At 35.8% G+C, this 24,892-nt stretch overlaps 2 protein-coding genes across 5 annotated transcripts in view; both read right to left on the bottom strand.

Moving 5' to 3' along the window:
• LOC121650766 (nucleolar protein dao-5-like) overlaps nucleotides 1–15,285 on the bottom strand; it is a 29,227-nt gene extending 13,942 nt beyond the window's left edge. For 2 of the 4 annotated variants that reach the window (XM_042002487.1, XM_042002488.1), the window contains exons 1-12: nucleotides 14,957–15,285; nucleotides 12,319–12,609; nucleotides 10,248–10,520; nucleotides 9,830–9,922; nucleotides 9,432–9,482; nucleotides 8,856–8,996; nucleotides 8,421–8,483; nucleotides 7,963–8,148; nucleotides 7,273–7,428; nucleotides 7,055–7,117; nucleotides 5,827–5,988; nucleotides 1,592–1,753 (exon numbers count right to left, since the gene is read on the bottom strand). In XM_042002487.1, the coding sequence (XP_041858421.1) occupies nucleotides 1,592–1,753; nucleotides 5,827–5,988; nucleotides 7,055–7,117; nucleotides 7,273–7,428; nucleotides 7,963–8,148; nucleotides 8,421–8,483; nucleotides 8,856–8,996; nucleotides 9,432–9,482; nucleotides 9,830–9,922; nucleotides 10,248–10,520; nucleotides 12,319–12,609; nucleotides 14,957–15,005 (1,690 nt within the window). In that variant the 5' untranslated portion in view covers nucleotides 15,006–15,285. Of the gene's footprint in view, nucleotides 1–321; nucleotides 385–1,591; nucleotides 1,754–5,826; nucleotides 5,989–7,054; nucleotides 7,118–7,272; nucleotides 7,429–7,962; nucleotides 8,149–8,420; nucleotides 8,484–8,855; nucleotides 8,997–9,431; nucleotides 9,483–9,829; nucleotides 9,923–10,247; nucleotides 10,521–12,318; nucleotides 12,610–14,956 lie in introns of all 4 variants that reach the window. The other 2 variants (XM_042002486.1, XM_042002489.1) reach the window with 2 other exon arrangements.
• A 1,753-nt stretch (nucleotides 15,286–17,038) lies between these two features.
• On the bottom strand, nucleotides 17,039–24,124 carry klhl6 (kelch-like family member 6). The gene is made up of 7 exons (XM_042002793.1): nucleotides 23,697–24,124; nucleotides 23,454–23,619; nucleotides 20,254–20,703; nucleotides 19,904–20,141; nucleotides 19,141–19,343; nucleotides 18,796–19,009; nucleotides 17,039–17,504 (listed from the first exon to the last, which is right to left on the bottom strand). The coding sequence occupies exons 1-7, from the start codon at nucleotides 23,951–23,953 to the stop codon at nucleotides 17,206–17,208; spliced, it is 1,827 nt and encodes a 608-aa protein (XP_041858727.1). The 5' UTR covers nucleotides 23,954–24,124; the 3' UTR covers nucleotides 17,039–17,205.
• Nucleotides 24,125–24,892: the final 768 nt, after the last annotated feature.

Below are 24,892 nucleotides of genomic sequence, written 5' to 3'. Positions count from 1 at the left end.
ATATTTTTATAATTTGGCTTGAATGAACACAGTTATTAAAAATCAGACTGGTGCAGATATGTTTTAAATGGGTCACAATTAATTGCCTTAAACTGTTTATGTCTGTGAGGTGCTTTGAAATGACTGTTGTGAACTGACCCTACACTGAACTATACTCAAAATACATGTAAAAATTATTCGTAAGTATCTTTAATGAACATAAGAATTTGATGGTGAAAAAGAATCATCTACTTTCCAAAATATAACTCATTTAAAGAAGCATCATCAATGTAATTTCACTGATCTTACAAACTGTTTGTTACATAAAGAAACAAAGGTTACCTGCTGCTGGTGTGTGTTGCTGATTGTTTTCCTCAAATTTAAAGACTCGGCTCTTGACCGGTTCCGTAAATCAATGCCAATGAGCTAATTAAAACCGTAGCGTAGCATTCACAACATATTAATTATAATTAATAATAAATTATAGAGCTAGGCCTGTCGTGATAAGCAGTAAGTCAATTAACTGCACGGTAAGAAAAAATGAGCGCGAGAAGTTTGCCGGTCGCAATAATTTTCATTAGTTTTTTTCTATCTTACTTTACCATAGACTGTGTATGACAACAGGTTTCACTACAGAGTATCTCGACTGAACTCTCTTGTTTCTTGCGGAGTGATCGCTCTCGTGTCATACATGACAGCAGCATGTTGCAGCAGGAGACCGTGGTGAACCGCTAACCTGTGCGATCCGGTTTGCTGCATTTGTTTTATAGGACTGCCAACTGTCACGCAATAGCCGTGAGACTCACCCATTTGAGTGGCTTCTTACGCTAAACCTCCGATTTCTCACGCTGAAATACACATCAAGAGCAATTCTGGCTAATCGAGAGGTTCGGGAGGATTCCCAGTGGCCACATTCCTTTGAGCCGGTGTCCCGGCATATGTGAAAAAGGCGCAGTGTCGCATCGCAGCAGTGCGGTTCACTCACTGCTCATAGATCAGTCTGACATGCAGCAATGAGGGGAGATATTTCAGCTTCACAAACAGCAACGATGTGCAGTATGTTCTTTTTAATAAAATGGTACTAACTGGTAGTTTTACCGGGTTTCCCTGTCTGAGCCCCATGTTTAATATTTTTTAATATATTTTTTGAAGGACAATTTAGTTTACAGAACAGAGACTTTATTGTTTTTGGTTGTGTTTGCTTTTCATTTGTTGTTAATGAGACTTAGATGTCAAATCTGTTTATTGTTTTTGTTTGATTTAAATTTTCTTCCAGTTCCAGTGTTAAATGTTTTTTAGAAATTAAAGTTTATTGATCTGTGAAAGGGTGTACTTGCATTATTATGGCATTGTCATTATATTAGTTGAAAATGGTCTGAAAATGACATCATCGCTTTGCACTATGTTATCGTTTATCGCAATAATTTTTGAGAAAATAAATCGCACAGCAAAGTTTGTTATCACGACAGGCCTGCATAAAGCTCTGAGAAGGTAAAGAAAAACTTTCATTTTCTGTCCCTAAAAATAACTCAAATGTTATTTACTGGAAGAAGAATGAGAGACAGCGATTATAAGTTTTACTACTTGTGCTCACTACAGTCGTCCAATTCACCTGATAAAGCGTCATTCTTCTTCTCAGAGTCGTCTTTCTTTGCAGCCTCTTTAAGCTCATCTTTATCAGCAGTTTCTTGGTGTTTTACAGAAGGATGCGACACAGAAGATGATTTTGGAGCTACAGGGGGAGGAGATGAAATTTTACTGTCCTTGTTTTGTCCTGAAACACAGTAAAAAGAAATAATCATGCTGTCAGAGACAAAGCCATACTGAAGTCATCTTTGTGGTCGTAAATCAAACAATCTACTCAGAAACTTGTTTACTGTTAAAAATAAAAAGTGATTAAAAAACTTACTTGCTTGATAAATATAATTACACAAATGTAGTAATATTCTCTCAACCAATGGCTTTAGAAATGAAATTTCAAGTTTTCTTCATATTTTCAGACTGTTAACTGAACACTTCTGGAAAGTTGAAGATGTCAATATAGATATTAATTAGTGCTGGGCAACGATTAAAATTTTTATTCGCGATTAATCGCATGACATGCTGCGATTAATCGCATCGTTACGCGCAAAATGTCTCTTTCCTTTAAAAAATGGCCTACAGCTATAAAAAGAAAATGTAGTAAGTTTTGGTTTACAAACACTACATCAGGGGTCTCCAACCTGCAACTCTGGAGCTGCAAGTGTCTCTCTGGACCTTCCACAATGCCTCTAAATACATGGCTAAAATATTTTTTTTAAATCTGTCTTTCTTGTCATTAGGTTGGAAACCATGGACTTTTGTTTCCCTTTCTTTTACATCATTTTCCACAAATATCAACATTCCTTAGCAGAAGGTCTGTCTATCCTCTTTTTTTTAAATAAAGGTTTTATGTTTTTCTTTATTTTAAAACCTTAAAAATGGAAATAAAAATGTGGTTCTTCAAAAATAACAAACATCCTATGGTGGCTCTTCATTAAAAATATATATTAAGTTGCCTTTTTGAAAAGTCTGGTAACATTTGCGTCTCTAAAGTAGTTTTATTTAGCTGGCTGAGGGGAAAATGGCTCTCTGGATTGGAAAGGTTGCAGACCGCTGCACTAAACACATAAACAGGTTTAGCAGCAATTTTCAGATAAAACATTTCTCAATATATATTTATAAAATCAAATATTTATGACAAAGAAGGATGAAATGTTCAGGATTTACTAACTAAAAGGTAAAAAGTCAGCAGGATGATTTTAAAGCTGTGAAGCTGCTTCCTTCTAAACATAGAAGGAACAATATGTGATGAATATCAGCATCAGGTGAACAGACAGAAAGCAGGATGAGAATCTCACAGCTTCTAGATGGTGAGGAGAGAAAAATATTCACAATATAAGTCGGGTCGTAACAATGCACAATAACTTCCATCCATGCAGCTTCAGTGTTTCATTATCCTGGTTTCTGGCCTATAATTTCTCTAAACTTTCATTTTCAGCCTCCGCTTCCGGAGTTAAGGGGTTAACATCTTCTTCCGGGTGTAACGTCAGGCCTGTAGATGTAACTATAAACATGTGTGGTATCCACAGAAAGTCCAGAATCTCAGCTACCAGTTCAGTAAAACCATTTCTATCACCAACAAACACAGTTAAGACAACAAATTATTTAAAGAGCAGCTACACAAAGTCCGAAAAACATGTAAACACAAATTATGTCTCCCCGTGTCCACCCCATGGCATGAACATGAACAAACGACTCCTCTACTGAAAGCTCACATCTCACAGATTCCACAGCTGGAAGTTTCATCTCGCTATGACCAAGATTCACCGAACCAGAGGCAGAAGAAGGCCCGATTTATGCTTCATGTTTGTAAAAGTCAGAATGCATGTCTTACCATTGCTGTCTTGCATAAATTAAAACCGCGTTTGTTAAAAAAAAAAATAATAAAAAAGTTTCCTGTCCAAAAACTACGATGTTCTGTCCATCTGCATGTATTTTGACAAAGAGAAACGTCGGTTCTTTTTTTCTTCTTCCCGTTCCAGACAGAAAACATCTCTTTATTTTAATAAACCCGCTCTCTCCTTATCAAGTCAGACGCACCGCTGCAGCAGGGAAGGGAGACATGGACGCCATGTTTCTGTCATCAAAGCCAGCGGCCAGCAAAAAAAAAAAAAAAATTTAACGCGCGATTAAAAACATTAACGGCGTTAATTAAGCGTTGCGTTGACGCGCGATTAACGCGTTAACCTGCCAAGCACTAATATTAATACAATATTAATTAATATAATCAGGATTTAAGATTTGGCATAAAATGTCCCTTTTTGATAAATCTTCCAGTTAAGCGTGGTTCATCCATCCCTTTAGTTATGCTGCTATAGGCTTAGACTGCACAGCACGTCCCATGATGCACTGAGCATTTCCTTTCATGCTCCTTATTTTCCATGTATAAGTATATGACATTATCGGCGACATTAACTTGTATTTCTCTTCTATCTCAGCAGGTCTCCCCAGCTAAAAGTAGTGGTTGTTGATTCCTCTGTCCCGGGCTCTTCACCTCCAACTGGTTGAGGCAGATGGCCACCCTCTCTGTGCCTGGTTCTGCTGCAGGTTTTTCCTTCCTGTTGAAAGGAAGTTTTTTCCTTTCCACTGTGGCCAGTTGCTCCGTGCATGCTCATGATGGGAATTACACTCAAGAATAGATTCAGTGCAATCTCTTGGTTTTCCTAAGCTAGGCTAATATTTTTATAATTTGGCTTGTATGAACACAGTTATTAAAAATCAGACTGGTGCAGAAATGTTTTAAATGGGACACAATTAATTGCCTTAAACTGTTTATGTCTGTAAGGTGCTTTGAAATGACTGTTGTGAACTGACACTACACTGAACTATACTCAAAATACATGTAAAAATTATTCGTAAGTATCTTTAATGAACATAAGAATTTGATGGTGAAAAAGAATCATCTACTTTCCAAAATATAGCTTATTTAAAGAAGCATCATCAATGTAATTTCACTGATCTTACAAACTGTTTGTTACATAAAGAAACAAAGGTTACCTGCTGCTGGTGTGTGTTGCTGATTGTTTTCCTCAAATTTAAAGACTCGGCTCTTGACCGGTTCCGTAAATCAATGCCAATGAGCTAATTAAAACCGTAGCATAGCATTCACAACATATTAATTATCATTAATAATAAATTATAGAGCTAGGCCTGTCGTGATAAGCAGTAAGACAATTCATTTCACAGAAAGAAAAAATGAGCGCGAGAAGTTTGCCGGCCACAATAATTTTCATTAGTTTTTTTCTATCTTACTTTACCATAGACTGTGTATGACAACAGGTTTCACTACGGAGTATCTCGACTGAACTCTCTTGTTTCTTGCGGAGTGATCGCTCTCGTGTCATACATGACAGCAGCATGTTGCAGCAGGAGACCGTGGTGAACCGCTAACCTGTGCGATCCGGTCAATGCATTTGTTTTACAGGACTGCCAACTGTCATGCAATAGCCGTGAGACTCACCCATTTCAGTGGCTTCTTAAGCTAAACCTCCGATTTCTCACGCTGAAATACACATCAAGAGCAATTCTGGCTAATCGAGAGGTTCGGGAGGATTCCCAGTGGCCACATTACTTTTGAGCCGGTGTCCTGGCATATGTGAAAAAGGGGCAGTGTCGCATCGCAGCAGTGCGGTTCACTCACTGCTCATAGATCAGTCTGACATGCAGCAATGAGGGGAGATATTTCAGCTTCACAAACAGCAACGATGCGCAGTATGTTTTTTTTATAAAATGGTACTAACTGGTAGTTTTACTGGGTTTCCCTGTCTGAGCCCCATGTTTAATATTTTTTAATATATTTTTTGAAGGACAATTTAGTTTACAGAACAGAGACTTTATTGTTTTTGGTTGTGTTTGCTTTTCATTTGTTGTTAATGAGACTTAGATGTCAAATCTGTTTATTGTTTTTGTTTGATTTAATTTTTTTTCCAGTTCCAGTGTTAAATGTTTTTTAGAAATTAAAGTTTATTGATCTGTGAAGGGGTGTACTTGCATTATTATGGCATTGTCATTATATTAGTTGAAAATGGTCTGAAAATGACGTTATCGCTTTGCACTATGTTATCGTTTATCGCAATAATTTTTGAGAAAATAAATCGCACAGCAAAGTTTGTTATCACGACAGGCCTACATAAAGCTCTGAGAAGGTAAAGAAAAACTTTCATTTTCTGTCCCTAAAAATAACTCAAATGTTATTTACTGGAAGAAGAATGAGAGACAGAGATTATAAGTTTTACTACTTGTGCTCACTACAGTCGTCCAATTCACCTGATAAAGCGTCATTCTTCTTCTCAGAGTCGTCTTTCTTTGCAGCCTCTTTAAGCTCATTTTTATCAGCAGTTTCTTGGTCATTTACAGAAGGATGCGACACAGAAGATGATTTTGGAGCTACAGGGGGAGGAGATGAAATTTTACTGTCCTTGTTTTGTCCTGAAACACAGTAAAAAGAAATAATCATGCTGTCAGAGACAAAGCCATACTGAAGTCATCTTTGTGGTCGTAAATCAAACAATCTCCTCAGAAACTTGTTTACTGTTAAAAATAAAAAGTGATTAAAAAATTTACTTGCTTGATAAATATAATTACACAAATGTAGTAATATTCTCTCAACCAATGGCTTTAGAAATGGAATTTCAAGTTTTCTTCATATTTTCAGACTGTTAACTAAACACTTCTGGAAAGTTGAAGATGTCAATATAGATATTAATACAATATTAATTAATATAATCAGGATTTAAGATTTGGCATGAAATGTCCCTTTCTGATAAATCTTCCAGTTAAGCATGGTTTATCCATCCCTTTAGTTATGCTGCTATAGGCTTAGACTGCAGCGGCACGTCCCATGATGCACTGAGCATTTCCTTTCATGCTCTTTATTTTCCATGTATAAGTATATGACATTATCGGCGACATTAACTTGTATTTCTCTTCTATCTCAGCAGGTCTCCCCAGCTAAAAGTGGTGGTTGTTGATTCCTCTGTCCCGGGCTCTTCACCTCCAACTGGTTAAGGTAGATGGCCACCCTCCCTGTGCCTGGTTCTGCTGGAGGATTTTCCTTCCTGTTGAAAGGAAGTTTTTTCCTTTCCACTGTGGCCAGTTGCTCCGTGCATGCTCATGATGGGAATTACACTCAAGAATAGATTCAATGCAATCTCTTGGTTTTCCTAAGCTAGGCTAATATTTTTATAATTTGGCTTGTATGAACACAGTTATTAAAAATCAGACTGGTGCAGAAATGTTTTAAATGGGTCACAATTAATTGCCTTAAACTGTTTATGTCTGTAAGGTGCTTTGAAATGACTTTTGTGAACTGACACTACACTGAACTATACTCAAAATACACATGAAAATTATTCCTAAGTATCTTTAATGAACATGAGAATTTGATGGTGAAAAAAATCATCTACTTTCCAAAATATAGCATATTTAAAGAGCATCATCAATGTAATTTCACTGATCTTACAAATAGTTTGTTACACAAAGAAATAAAGGTTACCTGCTGCTGGTGTGTGTTGCTGATTGTTTTTCTCTAATTTGATGACTCGGATCTTGACCGGTTCTGTAAATCATAATAGCATTCATAATATTTTATTATCAAGGCAAAGAAAAACATTTATTTTCTGTTCCAAAAAATGTCCTAAATGTTATTTACTGGAACAAGAATGAGAGATTAAAAGTGTTACTACTTGTGGTCACTACAGTCGTCCAACTCACCTGGTAAAGCGTCATTCTTCTTCTCAGAGTCAGAAGAAGCACCCTCAGAGCCGTCTTCCTCTGCAGCCTCTTTGAGCTCGTCTTTATCAGCAGGGACAGGACGTGGTTTTGGACCTACAGGGGGAGGAGATGAAGTTTTACTGTCCTTGTCTTTTCCTGAAACACAGTAAAAAAAAAGTAATCATGCTGTCAGAGACAAAGCCATACTGAAATCATCTTTTTTGTAGCAAATCAAACAATCTACTTAGAATCATTATCTGATGTTAACGAAACAATTAAAAATTTTATATGCTTAATAAATATAATCACATAACTAGTAATTTTATTCCATCAACCAATGTGGCTTTAGAAATGGTAACTTGTGTTCTTCTTTGTAATTATTACTGTTAACACTTGCGGAAAGTGGGAGACGCCAACTTGTTTCTATTATTTATAATTTCTATATTACATTATGTTAGAAGCTCCGACTGACACTAAATGAAAATGAAATGAAGCTCGTTTAGTGGAGCCAAATCTTTGAAAACAGCCAGATCTGCATTACTGTGAAAAATGAAGCAAATCATTTAATTTATTTTCATGATGCATCACACATCCACGCGTTTACTTCACGTGCTACTGTCTGAACAAAGAGCAGCTGAATGAGGTTGTAGAGCTCTGATCACAAGTAATACTACTTGTTGTCCAACTCACCAGCTAAAGCATCATCTGCCTTCTCCGACTCAGAAGAATAACTCTCAGAGTCGTCTTTCTCTGTAGCGTCTTTGTGCTTGTCTTCATTAGCAGGTTCTTGATCATTCACAGAAAGATCCTGAACAGGGGCTGAACAGGGGCTGTTCAACACATGGGTGGGAGAGATTCCACCATCCTTGTCTTTAGCTGAAACACAGAAAATTTAAATAATGCTGTCAGAGGCAAAGCCATACTGAAGTAATCATTGTTGTTGTAAGTCAAACTATTTACTTTGTTTTTGTCAGAGACTAAATGAGACACGTGCAGAGCCCTAAACTTATTTCAACTCATTGTTTTGTACTTTGTTACATATAAGACAGCTAAAAAAACATGAACGTCATGGATATGTTTAAGCTCTGAAAGGAAATGTGCCTAGTAATTTATCATTAGGAGAAATTAGAGAGATAACAAAAGATTACTTTTTGCTGCATGTTGCTGAGTCGTCCTTTGCTCTATATCACTTACACGACCCCTGACATTACCTGCAAAAAGGTGAACCACAACTAGATAAATCAATGTGCAGCATGGTTTACAGAAAATGTTAATATTTATAAATAACAGTGTTGCTAAAATGCAAGAATTAAACAGCTGTTCGTACAATCAGAATTTTTTATTTCAGACACGTGTTGATTCTTTAACTTAAATCAATTCATTACTTTTTGTCTTTGGCTGCATGTAAGACACCCAGAGAAAAAAACATATTAGTTTGTATAAGCTGTTATATTACTATTGTTCATTTTTTTTTATTAATTTACAAATTCATCTTTTAGTTATTTGTAAATTTTGTAACTCTGAATGTTGCATTAGTTTAAATAAAACATATGAAATCAAGGATAGCCTCACTGGGACTGTACCTTTTGGAGAGTGCTCCCCTAACTCTGAGTGACCATCCTCATCCTCAGTATTCCTGTGGTGTAAATGGGCAAGTTTCTGATGAGAGGGCAGCGTAGGGGCTCTGTTTATGAGAGGCTGTCCTTCTCGACTGACTCCCTCATCTGAAATACAATAAAACAAAGGTTATGATTAAGTTATTATAGTTAATATAAAATCATATTTGATTAAATACATTCCAAATGTTCTTGTGAATATTTATTAAATACTTGTTCTGTCTTCTGAATAATCCTGTCACAATCAGTTGTTTAATACCAGATGGGTACAAAAATCTGATTATACACTGAAACATATTCATGAAGTTAAAAAATGCCAGATTTTTCTCACTAACTACACAGTGTTAAACTGTTAAAATGATTTTAACAATTGACGGTTTTCATGTTTTGGCTGGTCTCCTGGGGATTTCCAGTGACTTTTCTCTCTCTCTTTCTCAATTAATTAATCAGGAATCTAATCATCAATAAACTAAAGTACTTCAAACCTGTTACCTGCAATCACATTTCAGAGAAAACACAGCATCATACATATTTTTATCATACCACGACAGGGTTGTTTCTCCACATCAGTTTTCCCTGCTGTTGAAAAGCATCCTGGAAATGAGAGAAACATCATCATTTAGTTTTTATGCTGTAGATAGTGAAAATTAGAATTCACAGTAGCAGTAACTTAATAAATAAAACTGCATGTAAATAGCTTCATATAAATATTTTTGGTATTTATGGGACATAAATAATAACGTCTCCCTAATGAGACATCATTATTGCATCAAGTGTTACTAATGGTGGCCAGAACACATGGACAGCAGTTACTATATATTCTCCGTCCTTGATAAATAAATCATTTAAGTGTCCAGTTCCTAACATTTTAATACCAATAGGTTAAGGGTCTTAAAAAATTTAGCAAAGGTGGATTTCTTTTTTGATTTGTGTAACAGTACCTTTACGGTGTAAGATGAAGAGCAGTGCAGCCAAAAGTAGTAAAGCACATATAACACAAATGATGACAATCAGCGTTGTTGAGTTCTCCTTAACTTGAAAGAAACAGAAAAATGAAAGTATAAAAAACCAAAAGTCAAACAAGCCGCCAAAAACACATTAACATGTCAATGCTCATTCTGTCCACAACAAAGAATATTTTAAATATTTTGTACACATGAACTGCAGCCAACAAAGCAAATATCTATTTGAAAAATTATTTTTAAAGCGAGCGAGATACACAGATTACAAATAAACAAATAAACAGTAGTAAACTTTTTTCGTATTTAAACCGATGGTCAATGATTTAAGTTTAAAAAAGAAAATTTGTATAAAATTTCACAACATTACAGAGTAACTCTGATGTCCACACAGTCTTACCGGGGTTGCACTCCTTAGCAGTGAACACTGTGGATGCTCTAGTGAGCGGGTTGCTCACGGTGCACGTGTGCTCTTCACTGTCATGCCCATCTCCAACAGATATCGTCAAATTCTGGCCACGCTGCACATTTCCATTTGAGCTCCATTCAAACGTCATTAAAGACTGAAACTGTCTGGATTCTACAGAGCACGTCAGCGTGGCATGCTTTCCAGATTCATCTGAGCCGCCATCTTTGTGCATCTCACAGGTAACGTTAGGCTTGGCCACTTTGTCTAAATTATGACATAAATTCAAATAAAATGTTCTTAATTACATGCAAAATAATTATACAAACACAACTAAAAACAAATGTGTTTAAACCCCAATACCAGTCCAGGATAAGGGAAAAATATTATAAACAGAGAAGTGAATGAAGGAGTTAAATAATTAAAACCAAGTGAGCTATCATGTCAAAAGGGGGGAAGAAAAACATATTTTTACTGTATGTAATTAATAGCATGTATTTGTATTTTAACTTTTACTATTAATTTAATCATAATGTGGTTATGTAAAGGTAAAATATCATGAGACATTTAACCAAACAGTCAATCATTTCTAAGATCAAAGTCTCTTTCTGAAAGGAATCAAAGGTTGATAATAGGTGATGTATTAAGATACAAACTAGGTTTTGATTCAATAATAATCTGTTAGGAGCTATGGTAGAAGATTCTGATGCTTTACTTCTACCCACAAAACTACATAAAATCTATTTATTACACGTCTTTATTTTTTTGCAAGTAAAAATAAAAACATATTAGTTTACTGTTAGTCCAGCTTGTTGTAGCCTTGTCATGAGCAGTTTAACTTAGGCCAGTGGGTTTTTAATGTAGGGGATGATTTCAAGGAAACAAATAAACTGTTTGATGAAGTGAAGCAAAAAGCACACAGCCTCCTCAGGACAGCTGGGTTGTGTTATGATCCAACTGCTGTTTACTCAGATAACTCATAACCATTCAGCAAAGTACAGCCCAAAACCCTATCAGTGTTTGTGGATGACAACAGTTACTGGCCTCATTCAGGGTGGCATGTAATTGGGTATATTTTGCACATTTTTACTTGCATTAAGATACTCATTTCATTTTCATAAATCGTGATTATAATAAGGTAAACCGTTTCAGAGTAATGTACCTAACCAAAGTAACTTGTTTGCAGAAGTTCTGAGATATAAATTTAGGCATTTTGACCAACTGCTTTATCATGTGAACATCAAGCTGTATTAAAAAAGACTTGAAACTGTAGGTGGAGTTTACCGAAGTACCATTTCAAGTGAAAAGCAGGGTAATTTTTTTATTGATCTGATTAGAATTTGACTTTTTTTTTTTTTGTCTATACCATTAGTTTAACTGCAAGTTCAAGACTCTTCTACACTGGCGAACCACAGGTGATCACGACCTTTCAAATGAAAAAATTTACATTTATTCTGACATACACTGTAAAATTTCAGGTTTTATATCGTTATATCGTATGTTCATGCTTGTTAGCCTACAATCTGTTTAACTTTATTTGTAGTTATTGATTATATTAGCGCCTATTTGTCACTAACTTATGTCCTGATGGGTATTTCATTAAAAATGAGTTCTACATGATTAAAGATTTATTAAAAAAAGAGTGAAACTGAAGGAGTTTGTATGGGAAGAATTACCCATTGTCCCACACTTTTAGGTTTTATGTGAGTGAGTCATGGGCAGGGCAGTGGGCATCTTTGCAACATAACGGCACTGAATGCTGAAAAGGTTTTTATGAGCCTTGCACAGCCAACCGCTGTAATTTCCTCTCATTGTTTGTAGCCAAAAAAAAAGGAACAAGAAACAAGAAAAACTGGAATGGGAAATATATCTCCTGCATGTCTGCAGATCTTTCTGTAATTTGTTGGACTTATTTTCCCTCCATCTTTCCAAGCCTTTCAATGCCCCCGATATTCTTTGTGTTATGTGTTCCTACTGCTGGAACACAACAATAAACTTACCACTTTTTTTTTTTATATAATAAAATACTATTAAATTATATAAATGAAAAAAATAAAAGACTTACCAATGACTTGCAATTTATAAGATGTACGATCCAATATTTTCTTTGTGAACACTTCCAATTCATAGTCTCCACTGTCTTCAAATGTGAGGCCTTCAATTGTCAGATCTGCAGAATGCCAGTCAAGAGTAACCCTGTTTTTAAAGGAGCCATAAAGTGTCTCCTCAATGCCATTAAACTCTAACACTTTGTTCCCATTACGCTTCCACAGAATTTCATCAGGGGTAGATTTGATGTTTGTTTTCAACTCGACAGCTTGCCCCTGGAGTCCATAGATTGGAGACTCTCCAGCAACTAGACACAGAACAGAGAAGTGTAAAAACATGAGAAACAACATCTTTTTAGACTAAATAAACATCACTTACACAACAACAGGCAGCATTCAACTAAAAACTTAATATTCAAAGAAAAGTAAGTTTAGTCTTTATCTAAAAAATATGTAATTACAATAATTAACTACAAGCAAGCAAATCAAGAATCTACAATACTCTACTTGTTTAAGTGTTATAATTAAAAAACGACATCATCATGACATATCTGGCCTTTTAAAGTTACTAAATGAGCAGTAATCTGCTGAAAATCAAGTTGCACTGATCAGCCGAAGCTTCTGAAATGCAGCACAAAAAGGTCTGTTGTGTTGCTTGACTGCACATCTAAAGTTAGACAAGAATCTACAAACTTTAAGGATAATTTAAATGAGGGCAGGAGCAGATATTTATGAAGCCCCTTCTGAGACTGTGGAGCAGTTACTCAAATATGATGAACTTCTTCCTGGATCACTGCCTGAAACAAGTATCTAGAAAATGACATCTTCTGGAATTTGAGTTTTGGTCAAAGTTCAGCCTGTAGCCCATCTACCTCACACCAGTTCTCCTCCATCTTGCTGACACCTGATACTGAAGTGATGCTCTGTGTCCATAACTGATACATGTTGATCCATCTGGTCCATAAAGAATCTCTTTCCGGGGTGTATTTCTGTCTTTTTTGCTTGCCCAGAGGGGGGGAATCACACCTCAACTAGTTTAGCTATTTGAAGAATTTTGCTACCTGTCAGAAAGGTACTTCACACCTTTCTGACTCTTCTGTGCTGTTTTAATCTCTATTTGGCCTATTACATGATGTAATGAAGCAGCAAAAAACATTGATTTTACATGACCTGAAACAAGAAAATCTCCACTTCCAATCCAATAAAACAGTAAGGAATCTTATTTAAGCAAAAGTGACTAAGTTGGTATAAATTTGTGGCCATTTTCTTTTACATTTATTAGCATTATAAATTTAGTATTAGCACCTAAAACATATTAAATGACTCTAGGAAAATATTTTAAATGCTTATTGTATGTGAATAAATTTGTGTCATAGCCCCTGTTTTCAGTTTTTACAAATTTTACATACATGTGAGTGACAATAGAGGCACACTTGTCAAAAAGCAAAATAAAGAGAGAAATACTCTACTGATGCCATCAGACAACAAAATAGAACCATTCCAAGCATTTGTCATTATCTGGCATTCATAAGTTCAAATAGAAAGTGAAAGTAGTACAGTTAATTTAGTGAGGAATCAAAAGCAGTTTGTATTGCAGGTTTAGGCAAGACGAGGCTGAGCCTGAACATGCCAGGAAGCAATTATGTGACTGATGAGGTTGTGTTCTAAATGAGAAAGGAGACAAAAACACCAGAAGGACAGGCACATGCCAAATTATGAACATGTTGTAATTACCATTGCACTCTATAATAGTGAGATAAAACTTTATATCAGGCTGTGCAGACCCATAAAGTTTTATTAAACTGGACTGTATCTGCCTGCACAAACACTGATTGCAGCTCTCACTATATAATAATCTAAAATAATGAATGAACATTACTCACAACATGCACAACATGAACATAGTATGTCAGAACATAATTATTGGTTTAAAAAATAGCTTTAAGAGCTACTGTGGCTTTATTGTTTCAGGTTACATGTTGAATGAATACCTAAGAAATCAGCTCGATAAGATTACAGCAACCTTTGGGAAGGGGTCAGAGGTTGTCTATTTGATATCAGTGGATCAAGGAGAAAGATTAAAGAGGCCATTTTCATTTTCATCTGTTGGCTACATTTACAGTCCAATATATTCCCATTCAAGATGAAAATATCACAGGTAAAAAAGACCAAAAACTGAAGAGACCAAAATATACAGATGACACTTCAAGGAAAAAGTCTCTGGACAAAACTCAAATAGCCTAATAATAATTTAAGAGAATACCTAGGTGTATAACCAACTTGATTTGAACATAATAGTATGAGTATTTTGTTAGTTTAAAGGGAAGAAAGAAAAACATATAAACAATGATCAAGTTCATCTGATGTAATTTGATTAGTATTGCTGTACTTTAGGTTGAAAAAGGGAACACTTTAAAGTCAGATAACCACAGGGTTGGGTTTATGAAAAACTGGGTCAACACTAACACAGACATAAAGTCTATCTGCTGTTGAAAAAGATTTACTATCGTGAACAGACTACATTGAGAAGTAGTCAGTCAGGTCTGGTGTCCCTCCTACTAAGGTTTCTCGTTCTCTGTCTGGTTAGTCGTTTTCTTGCCCATAATCAAATTCAAATCCTATATAAAGTCAAGAGTCACACAATTAAAAACTCACCAAGACAAGAGGTAAAAATACAGTAGCCGAAGATATATCGAAAGTTCATTATGGGGGAAAAAAAGAAAGAAAGAAAAAAAAAAAAACACAAAAGGAATGCAGGTGTGCCCAGGTGACAGTCACTTTGAGTGTCGCTTCAGGTTGACGTCTGCAGTACACCGACAAGTATTACCGAGTACACCGACAAGTTTTACCGAGTAAAACAACTACGGACAAAGTCGAACCATTTTTCCTTCGACACGTCAGAACTGGTCCATAACTGAGCTATCGACAATGTGTGACATACACATTGACTTTAGGTAAAATCCCGAACGGCCACTACGGGTTGAGCAAAAAACAGCGGAAGTGTGTGAAAGACTTTACAGGTAGCAACAATTGTCCTTTCATCTGAGTGTCCCGTGAAAATTCCAGTGGCATAAAACTGAGTTTGAAACTTTTAAATATTTTTAGCTTATGAGCTTGCTTAAAAGCTTGCGTAAAGTGATTTTTAAAATAGGCCTTCAAAATTTAATTTAAAAAAAAATATATATATAGTAGCCTATGTATAAGTAAATATAGTATATGAATGTACGTATTTCAGGTTTAATTTAGTAATTTTTAAAATTTACACCTTTCATTTTTCTTATACTATATGAAGTTGGTTAGGGGGAGTTACTTCTTGCATTTTGCATTATAGTTGACTATAGCTGGATTGTGGTTTAAAAGACTTTCCACGCTTGTCTCATTAGGTCGTTATTTAACTTTGAAATGCTTACCGGAAACACAAAGTGGTTTGACTACTCAGGTATAGTTTCGATTTACATGCTGGAATTCTGTGGAGGGACTGATGCTGCCAAAATAAATGCAATGCATTTGAATGCAAAAATATAAAAATGACTCAAAAACGAATTGATGTACCAATAAATTCTACAATAAAATGTAAAAATAGTTTTTATATTAATAAACCTATAAAACATGCCAGGAATGTGCATTTCTTTTTCAGCTGTTTTAAATTAACTTTTTGTTAATATTCATATTTATTTACTTTTCCTTGTCAGTGTCAGTTCAATTTATTTATTTATTTGATGTTTTTTTTAATTCTTTCCTCCTTTCTTTTTATGTCTGTATTTATTTTTGTGTTATTTTCCTTTTATATTTTCTTTTCCCCAAAGTTATTTATTACTGTATTTTAATTCCATCTAACATTTTAGTTATTTATTTATTTAGACTTTTTTTTTTTAATTCAGTCACATTTACATCTTTATTATTCAATGAGTCATTTTTATTCACTATAAAAATGAAATACAGGAATAAATAACTTTGGAGATAAGAAAATGTAAAAGGAAAATAACACAAAAATAAATACAGACATAAAAAGAAAGAAGGAAAGAATAAAAAAAAAATTACCAAATAAATAAATTGAACTGAAAATGACATGGAAAGTAAATAAATAGGAATATTAACATAAAGTTAAATTAAAACAGCTGAAAATGACAAAAGAAATATACATTTGTGTCATGTTTTATAGATTTCTTAATGGAAAAACTATTTTTTACATTTTGTTCTAAAATTTATTGGTGCATCAGTTTGTTTATTGAACCATTTTTATATTTCAGTATTTATTTATTTTTTTATCTTATTGGGAGATAAGAAATACATTGCTGCTGTCTATTAAACCAGTACTTTTGGTTGCTTGTTTATTTATTTATTATTTTAAATTAAATACCATCTTAGTTTTAAAAAGACATTTTATATTAAACAGTGGTTCTTTGAGTAGACTACAACAACAATACGTATACATCCAGTGGTGAATACAATTTCACCACTGGATGGCAGCATTGGCAAAGTTTCTTATTTACATGGACTCCATTCAAATTTTAATTCTCTGAGTCCCATTCTGGTATCATTTGGCTTATGAGGGGTTATGATTACAGTATGAAGCTGTAAAGGTCACTGCAATAGTTATTTGAATCTATTATGACTGCATATTAATATTTAAACATTAAACAGAATTTTGGAGGTAAATTAGAATGGTTGCTGAGATGATTATAGTAGTAAGGTAATGTTCTGAGATTTTGAACTGATTTGATTAAAAAAAAAAAAAAAAGAAGAAGAAGCTTACTGAAAATGAACTGTTTATTTTTACATTAGTATAAACTTAGTGACTGACTCCTTACTAAGTGGCATCTCAAAGTGAAATTAGTTCGATAATGCAATTGTTCCACATCATTTCACCACCAGAAACAAATTCCAGTTCACAGAGGCCTGTGTCAGTGGCACTCTGGTGGAGGTGTTATTCTGTGTATATGTGTATAGGACTTCATGAGGGTCACGCTGCCATGGTGTGACACTCCCATCGGCAAAACACACTCTTCTGTCAACACCCCTCGATCAACGTCCCAGCACATCACTGTGGAGATGACTTGGTTCTTGTTATCCCTTCCGCCTGTGATGAAAAGTTTGTTGTTACAAGCTGCGATGGCACAACTCGCTCTCTCCCCCAGACGGGTCACAAGTGACCAGGAGTCGGACAGAGGGGAATAACAGTACATGGCATGCATGGCACCACCTGCAACCACAAAGATTTGACAGGGACCTTATTAGTTTATGATACTGGCATCCGTTTGCACTCAATCTACCAGAAATAGATGAACTGAGATTAAATAGATTATTCAATAGCACAAATTACTTTAGCTCATTTGTTTTTCTAATACTGCCAATCATTACGTAAGTTAGTGTCTACAAAATTTTGTGAGACCTCATATAGTTTTGCTTGCATGGTGTAAACAGGTAAATGCACATTTCAATAATATTGTATATGCTTTAGTACACTGTGTCAGATATACAAAAAACAGTGCAATGATTTTCATATCATTCAAACTTTACATTTATTTAAAATAGAGTAACATTTTTTAGACATTATAGACTAATTTTAATACTAAGAAATTATCATTTCTTTTAAATCTTGCAGAAAAGCTGGGAGCATGTTTTCTATTCTGCTGCATCATCTCTTCTTTTACAAATACACAAATAGAAATGGGAACTGAGGACAGCAGCTGCCATCATTTGAAAGTTTTCTATTTTTAGCCTTTAAACAGTATTTGCAGTTCAACCAGACAAGGTATGCCCGGCATACCCCCCCCCCCCCCCTTTTTTTTTTAAATGAATGTAGTCATCAACTTATTTGCATAGTAACTGGTATTTGTAGATGCAACAACAAACGTAATCAGGTTCTGTTCCATCCTGCTGTGGAACCAAATGAGAGGTCTGATGAACAGCACCATTTATTTTTTGTTTTTGTGCTTCACTCCTTGCATACACAGATTTTTATGGTATAATAATAGTTAAATATGGAATAGTAATTAATATTATTTATTATTTATTTAATATATATTGAAAAATATTATCCTTAAATTGATTAACTATTTACCCACACAGTCTTTCACAAAGCAGTGAAACAACCACCTTCATATTTTTACCAGAGTCCTGTTACTGTCCTGCGGTTAGTTATTATTATTAAATAAATACATAAATTAGAGTGAATAGAAGCAAACAAATTAATTAAAATAAAAATAAAAATTAAAAATAAAAAAACAAAGGCCAGACGTGGTTTTTATGCAAATTTGTGACATCAGGCATTAGTTTGTTAGAATTAGACACATTTCCCAGAATGTTTTTGCCTATTACAGCTTATTTAACGTGAATTTCTGACATATAATTTATATTTTAAAAAAAACAACAGATTTCCTTAATTTCACCACTAGATATGCTGTCTTTGAAGTATTTTTTTTTTTTATTTTAGAGTTTAAATCAATATTAATTTATTGTTTTTTGGAGACTTTTCACCTCATCCAACTTACCTACTACATAAATGCAGTTCTTGAAGGTAACAGCGTTCGTGCATTTAGTTTCAATGGGAATGGGTGCCCGTAGTTCCCAGCTGTCTGTCCCTGGTTGCCAGCACTGAACTTTATCAGTGGCAAGTTTGCCATTAGGTCCACCACCAATCACATAAATCCATTTGTCAAAGCTTGCTCCAGCAAAGGAACTCACACCTATTGCAAGAGGTGTCACCTGCAGTAACGGATGAAATGAAGGATGCATGTGAGAAAATGATTCAGAAATATTTCTTCTCTCACAAACAAAAATTTACATTTAATAAAAAATATGGCCTGCTGGAGGAATATTTTTGATCATAGAATTACTTGTGTCCAGCGATTGTGAAAGGGATCGTAGGCCTCTACGCTAGCGAGTCTCTGGACTCCATCAAATCCACCCAGCACGTACACCTTCCCTCCATGAACCGCCATCTTGTGTCTCCACCGCCCAGTTGACAGGGGCTCAATTTGGATCCACTTGTCCAGGGCACCATTATATTTCCAAACGTCATGCTGTGTCTCTTTACCTCCTAGAGCAACATGATTGTATAACAAAAAGAAAATAAAAAAGTCACCTTCTGTACAAATGAGTTCTAAGCCATTAATGCTGATGTGTCACAGTGTTTAATAATGACTGTACTGGTCTGCTCAGGGGCACAGAGCTATCATTGTGATCAAGGATGTAAAATCCCATGACCAAGTCTCAACTTCTGCAGTGTGTGTAGTCCTGAGTAGTTAGAGCAACTAGAGCTGAAAGCGTCAGTTCCTGACATGGAAAACACCTAAAACCACAGTAACTGTTAGTACAGACAATGTGACATCCTCCTGTTGTTTCGCTCTGCTTTTCTTAATTTAACAATTTAAACATGACATTTGAGTGCCAGTAAAGCCCATAAATATGAATAACAACCCAAGACATAATGGTGTCTTCATAATCTTAATGCAATAAGAATGAATTTTCATTGGTAGAACATATAGAAACTGTAACCTGGCATAATCTTCAGAACTATTTTCACTTTCATCTGCACTGTTAAAGGTCAAGTTCACATGTTAGAAACCTCTTTGTAAAGGCATGAATTTATTCTCTTACCAGATATGTACACTTCATTTTGGAAGGTGATACAAGCAAACTCCACCCATTTTCTGTTTTGTGTCTCGTCCTCCAGCTCCGTCATTGGCAGTCTGGCGACCTCCAGCCGACTGCGTCTGAGAGGGTCCAAGCAGGTAACAGTAGAAATAAAGCGCTCATCTTTAGTGCAGCCTCCAATGATCAGGAAGACCTCTGATAGAAATTGCTGCAGACGTGGTTTGGTTCGCTCTGAGACCACCTAGAAAAGCAAGTCAGTGGAGATGTGTGTTTTTAATCAACAATAACGACACTAAAACACAAGTTAATAATGAAGATTTATGATTGTAAGCAGATATTTCCTGCATACTGACCTCCCTACCAGAAAGGTGATAAGTGCGGGTCTCTTGCAACAAAGGGAAAGCCTCACTGCAGCGACGAATGAGCTCATCTGATTCCACCTTTTCCACAAAGTATGCCGGTTCTAACAAAGGTAGTCTCACGTGTGAAAGCAACCTGGCCAGTAATGGGTGGCGTTCCTCCTGCCGGGCTCTCACCCAGCGCATTAGTGCTTCAAAAACACACTCCTCAAACTTAACATCGAGGTCGTCCTTTTGTAAAATGGCTTCTAGAGACTCTGCTGGCAGCTCCAGGAAGTCCTGCAGCTGAACCACCTGAGAGAACTGAGAGGTGATGTAGTCCTGAGCTCTGGACCTCAGAGCTGGCAGGGCGTGATTGTCAGCCAGGTTCAGGATCCCAATGCAGCTCTCTAAATGCATAGATTTGCTCAGAAAGTCAGCACATGCATCTACCACACGCAGGAACTAAGAAAAAACAAACAAAACAAGTTGTGCATATGAATTAATATCACTTTTGAAACAACATTTTGTATGTTTAATAAAAGATATTTTTTTAAGTAAATGTACAACTCTGTCTCCAAAGACGTTTGTCTGAAGCAAGACAGCTCATATGCGCCTACCCCTAAAGTAAGAAACCTTTAGAGAGAATGCAAATATTTGAGTCATTGAACCTATCAAGTTCTTCACCTGAAAAACATCCTTAGCTCATCTTTTAAGCTTTATAAACTTAGCATAAAAAAACAGAAATTTGTGTTTGATTGTTCATTGTCCCCATTAATAATACCGGCTGGTGTTGTATTGTACATTACTGGAAAGCCTGATTAGTCACCTTTATATTAAGGTATAACTTATAAGGATCATGTCTCTGTGACATGAGTAACACAGCTAAACATGTGGGTAATGCCCCCCAAAAATGTCACAAAATCCCCTGCAAAATTTTCCGGTTGGTGTTCATTCTTGTTTTGATTCAAGATTCAAGTACTCCCAGATGTGTGCCGATCACAGACGCATGACTGGTTCCTAACTGATAGACATTTGGAATTAAACTCTGCAGCCAGTGGCGACCCCATATCTCCAGAATCGGGGGCCTAACTCTCCCCCACAGAGAAAGGCTCATTATAGAGTACCTCCAGATTTCAGGAGTAGAAAGAATGGAAAGACCTTTTTAACTTTTAAATAAGAGTGAAAGCTAACGAGAGAATATTGCAGCTGGGTTTTGACACATTTTTGGGGGTTGCTACCCTCACATGTAGAAGTGTTGCTCACTCCACAGAAGCACAGTCCTAACAAGTCAAACCTTGTTGTAAAGGTGGTTGAATCACTCTTTCCAACTACAGTATGTATAACACAACACCAGTTTGTATTATCAAAGGGGAGACATAATTAACCAAACACAAATATCCTTTTTTTCTGCTAAGATAGTATTCATGAATACAGAAAGTCTCCTGTTCTTATCATCAGCCCCAAGAGAGGAAATATCAGCTTTAAAACGATATGATGTAATGGAAGTCTGTCTAAAATGAAAGATTTTCCACAACTTTTTACAAAGGAAATGACGCACAACGGATCCGACATACACTTCAGTCATATCTACTGCCACATGGTCTGTTCAGTGAAAGAGTCAAATACATGACTTTTTATAAGAACTACGACACATTCTTCATGCAATATTCAAAACAAAACATAAGCAAACAAAACTTTTTTTTTCTTTTTTAGGTAAAAACTACAGGCTCATTTAGCAGGTTTTGTATTTTAATAAACTTAAAAAGGTTACGATGAGGGTAATGTTTACCTCTGTGCTGCACTAGGCGTTTGGGACCTGAAGCAATAAGATTTTTGGAAGTAAAATAAGCTTATTTGCTTTTTTCCCCCATTTCCAAATGACTCAGTGACAGCATACGTTGCCCTAAAACCTGCATTTATCATATCTGATGTGAAAATGATCCATGCATGTGCTCAGAGGTAACCTGTCTTATAAACTGCTTGGTAATAACAAACTGAGGATTTGCTCTGAGGATGTTGTCGTCAATTCCACAATAAACTTTAGGTGTGAATTGATCAGATTACAAGACAGTTTTACATTTTGCCTCAGTCCTTATATTATATGTATATATATGGATATTACTGGGTATCATGGATCCTAAATCTTATCTGGTTACAATTTTAACCTCCATTCTTTGTTATAGTGAATCATGTCTCTAAAACATCCTGTTGAAGGACCAATCAGAACGCTCCAGAAATTTATCTTTAAAATCTCAAACCTCATTTTGCAAAAAAAAAAAAAAAAAAAGCACAAAAACACAAACACCTGCCTCCTTTGCTGTGTGGCACAGCTGTGTAGTTAATTTAAGCCTATGGAAAACTGATCCAAACTGTAAACAACTGGCCAACTTTCACTTCCCTCTTTGAGCGGCTGATTTCTTACTCAATGAGATGTTTGTTCCCCTAAACAGAAAAAAAACTGCCTGATGTGAAAGCTAAAAAAAATAAATAAATAATAATAATAATAACAATTCCTACAAGACATTAAGTCTTTCTGAAGGTAAATCAAACCTTTTTTATGCTGTAACGTTTGCTGCTGCTAATTCAGTATAACGGACTTAATGCTCTGATGAAATTTTGTTCATGTGGAAACTTAATTCTTTTTGTTACAGAGACCAATTTAGTAATTATCACTATTTTGGTAGAAGGCCAGGAAACATTTTGGACGCTCTTTTTGCAGGAACATTAGCATCAAGTAGCTCAGATAAGATAAACAAGACAAGTTGTGACCATTTAGGGAACCACAGGCATACTTCACTGAACTATGAGTCAGTGTGTTTTTGGAGTCTCATCTTTGTTTCTTTAGGATAGAATCATACAGGACGATATTCTTCCTTTCATGCAGTATATGTGCTAACTGACGTAACAACCAATTTATTCTGCTGTTATAAATATTAACTCCACTAACAATTGCTGCGAAGTTTAAACTTAATGAGGCACAAAGAATGGAAACAAGTTAAAAATCTCATGTTAATTAAACCAAAATAGAAGCTCTATGTAAACTTTGATCAAAAAGACTTTACACAGAAGACACACAAATATCCAACCAAAATAAGAAAAAAAAATATTAACACTTCTCTTAATTACAGTACAAATAAATATTTCTGAAATTTAATAAGTTTGGGATTTATGAAATGGTGTTGCTTAGAGTTAAAGGTTGACAACAGCTTTACCTGAAACTGACTCGCTGCCTCAAGTATTCTCTGAACATTTGTGTGTGTGAGGAGGGCTCGGCTGGTGTACGTATAGTCCAGGAGAGAGCTCATTGTCCCGCTGTCCAGTCCTTTTATTTCCACACATTCCTCGTGACTCTCCTTGAGACCACTGCAAAACATGGCCCTGTGCAGAAATGTATTAAGTCAATAAAACAAGCTATTTCATCACACCTTAGCTACACAACGTTAGAATGCTTTTACCTGAAATACTGACTGGCAGCAGCGAGAACGGCTCTGTGGCAGGGAAAGTCATGTCCCTGAACACAGAGGGTCACATCGGTCAGTTCTCTGTTCACTCGCAGGCTCTCCATCCCTCTCTGCAGCTCCATCGGTAGACCTCCATCTTTCCAGCATAACTCATGTGAACTTTGTGTGTTCCCTTTTTCCTCATTCAGACTGGGCTCATCGCTGACAGATGGCAAGGGACAATCTGTTGTCCTTTCCAGTGAGTCACTCATCTTCTGCACCAAAAGTTCTTCAGAAAGTCAACTTTCCACAGAAGAACAGCAGGCGGCTGCTTTAAAAACACCTGCTCGTGAAGAAAAATGGAGCAAACCTTGGTGGTTCACGCTGACGACAGTTGTGTTGCTTTGAGACGAGGATTTGTTGTTTTCCTGTCTTCTTCATACTTCCTATTCCTGTTCTGTGAGGAACATACGTATCAAGCGGTGCTTATTTCTGAAACACTTCCTCTTCTGGTGTTAAGTAAAATCACCCTACATTTCTTAATCCTTCCTTGTCTCAGAAAGACTTGTCTGATTCTGCAGAACTGCAGAGGACCTCAACACAGTGAGATGGATACAAATGAGACCCCATGGCAGCTGTATGTGTTTGATCTAAACTGCTGCAGTAACATTCCTGTAGTTTAGCTGTCTTACATCACTCTATCATCCTGACACCTGGGTGGAATAGACCTAATAATAACTATGAGAATAAGTCTTGTATTTGTGGGGCAACTTGCCTATCAGACAAGAAAGATATGATGCTCGTACTCCCTTTGCTCCCATATTTGAAGTGCAAGACCTTGATTTCTTTACCTAAGTCATTGCCAGCCATTTTGGCCTGTGAACACTCAGAGGAAGGTTGGCATGAATCTGTGGATCACTGGCAAAATAATTAGGACAATTCCTGTGACTCCACCTTCTAATAGATTTTATCAGGTGAAGTAAAACCTTCTAAATTTGGAAAGGGGCCACAGACAAATCTAAGCTATCTTGTGGTAATTAAGGATAATGAAAAAAAAATCTGATTCACAAAATTCCATTACAGTTTCTGACCTATAATCTCTTATTTTTAGAGTAATATTTGAGCATTTTAGCATTTATTCAAATAAAACAGAGACGATAAGAGGGTAAAAAAACATTTTCTGCGTTTTAAGGGGTCATTATCATGTTAGG

The sequence above is a fragment of the Melanotaenia boesemani genome, chromosome 12 (assembly GCF_017639745.1).
Source record: "Melanotaenia boesemani isolate fMelBoe1 chromosome 12, fMelBoe1.pri, whole genome shotgun sequence".
Classification (NCBI taxonomy): Eukaryota; Metazoa; Chordata; class Actinopteri; order Atheriniformes; family Melanotaeniidae; genus Melanotaenia; species Melanotaenia boesemani.
The sequence above is the reverse complement of the archived record's forward strand: the minus strand, read 5'-3'. Positions and strand labels throughout refer to the sequence as shown.

What these genes read in the sequence shown, in the direction of transcription:
- klhl6 (XM_042002793.1), bottom strand. Translation starts at nt 23,953, where the DNA reads ATGAGTGACTCACTGGAAAGGACAACAGATTGTCCCTTGCCATCTGTC. An exon ending in ATCACCTTTCTGGTAGGGAG is followed by an intron (nt 20,142 to 20,253) that starts GTCAGTATGCAG and finishes TTGCTTTTCTAG; the next exon opens with GTGGTCTCAGAGCGAACCAA. An exon ending in GAACTGCATTTATGTAGTAG is followed by an intron (nt 17,505 to 18,795) that starts GTAAGTTGGATG and finishes TTGTGGTTGCAG; the next exon opens with GTGGTGCCATGCATGCCATG.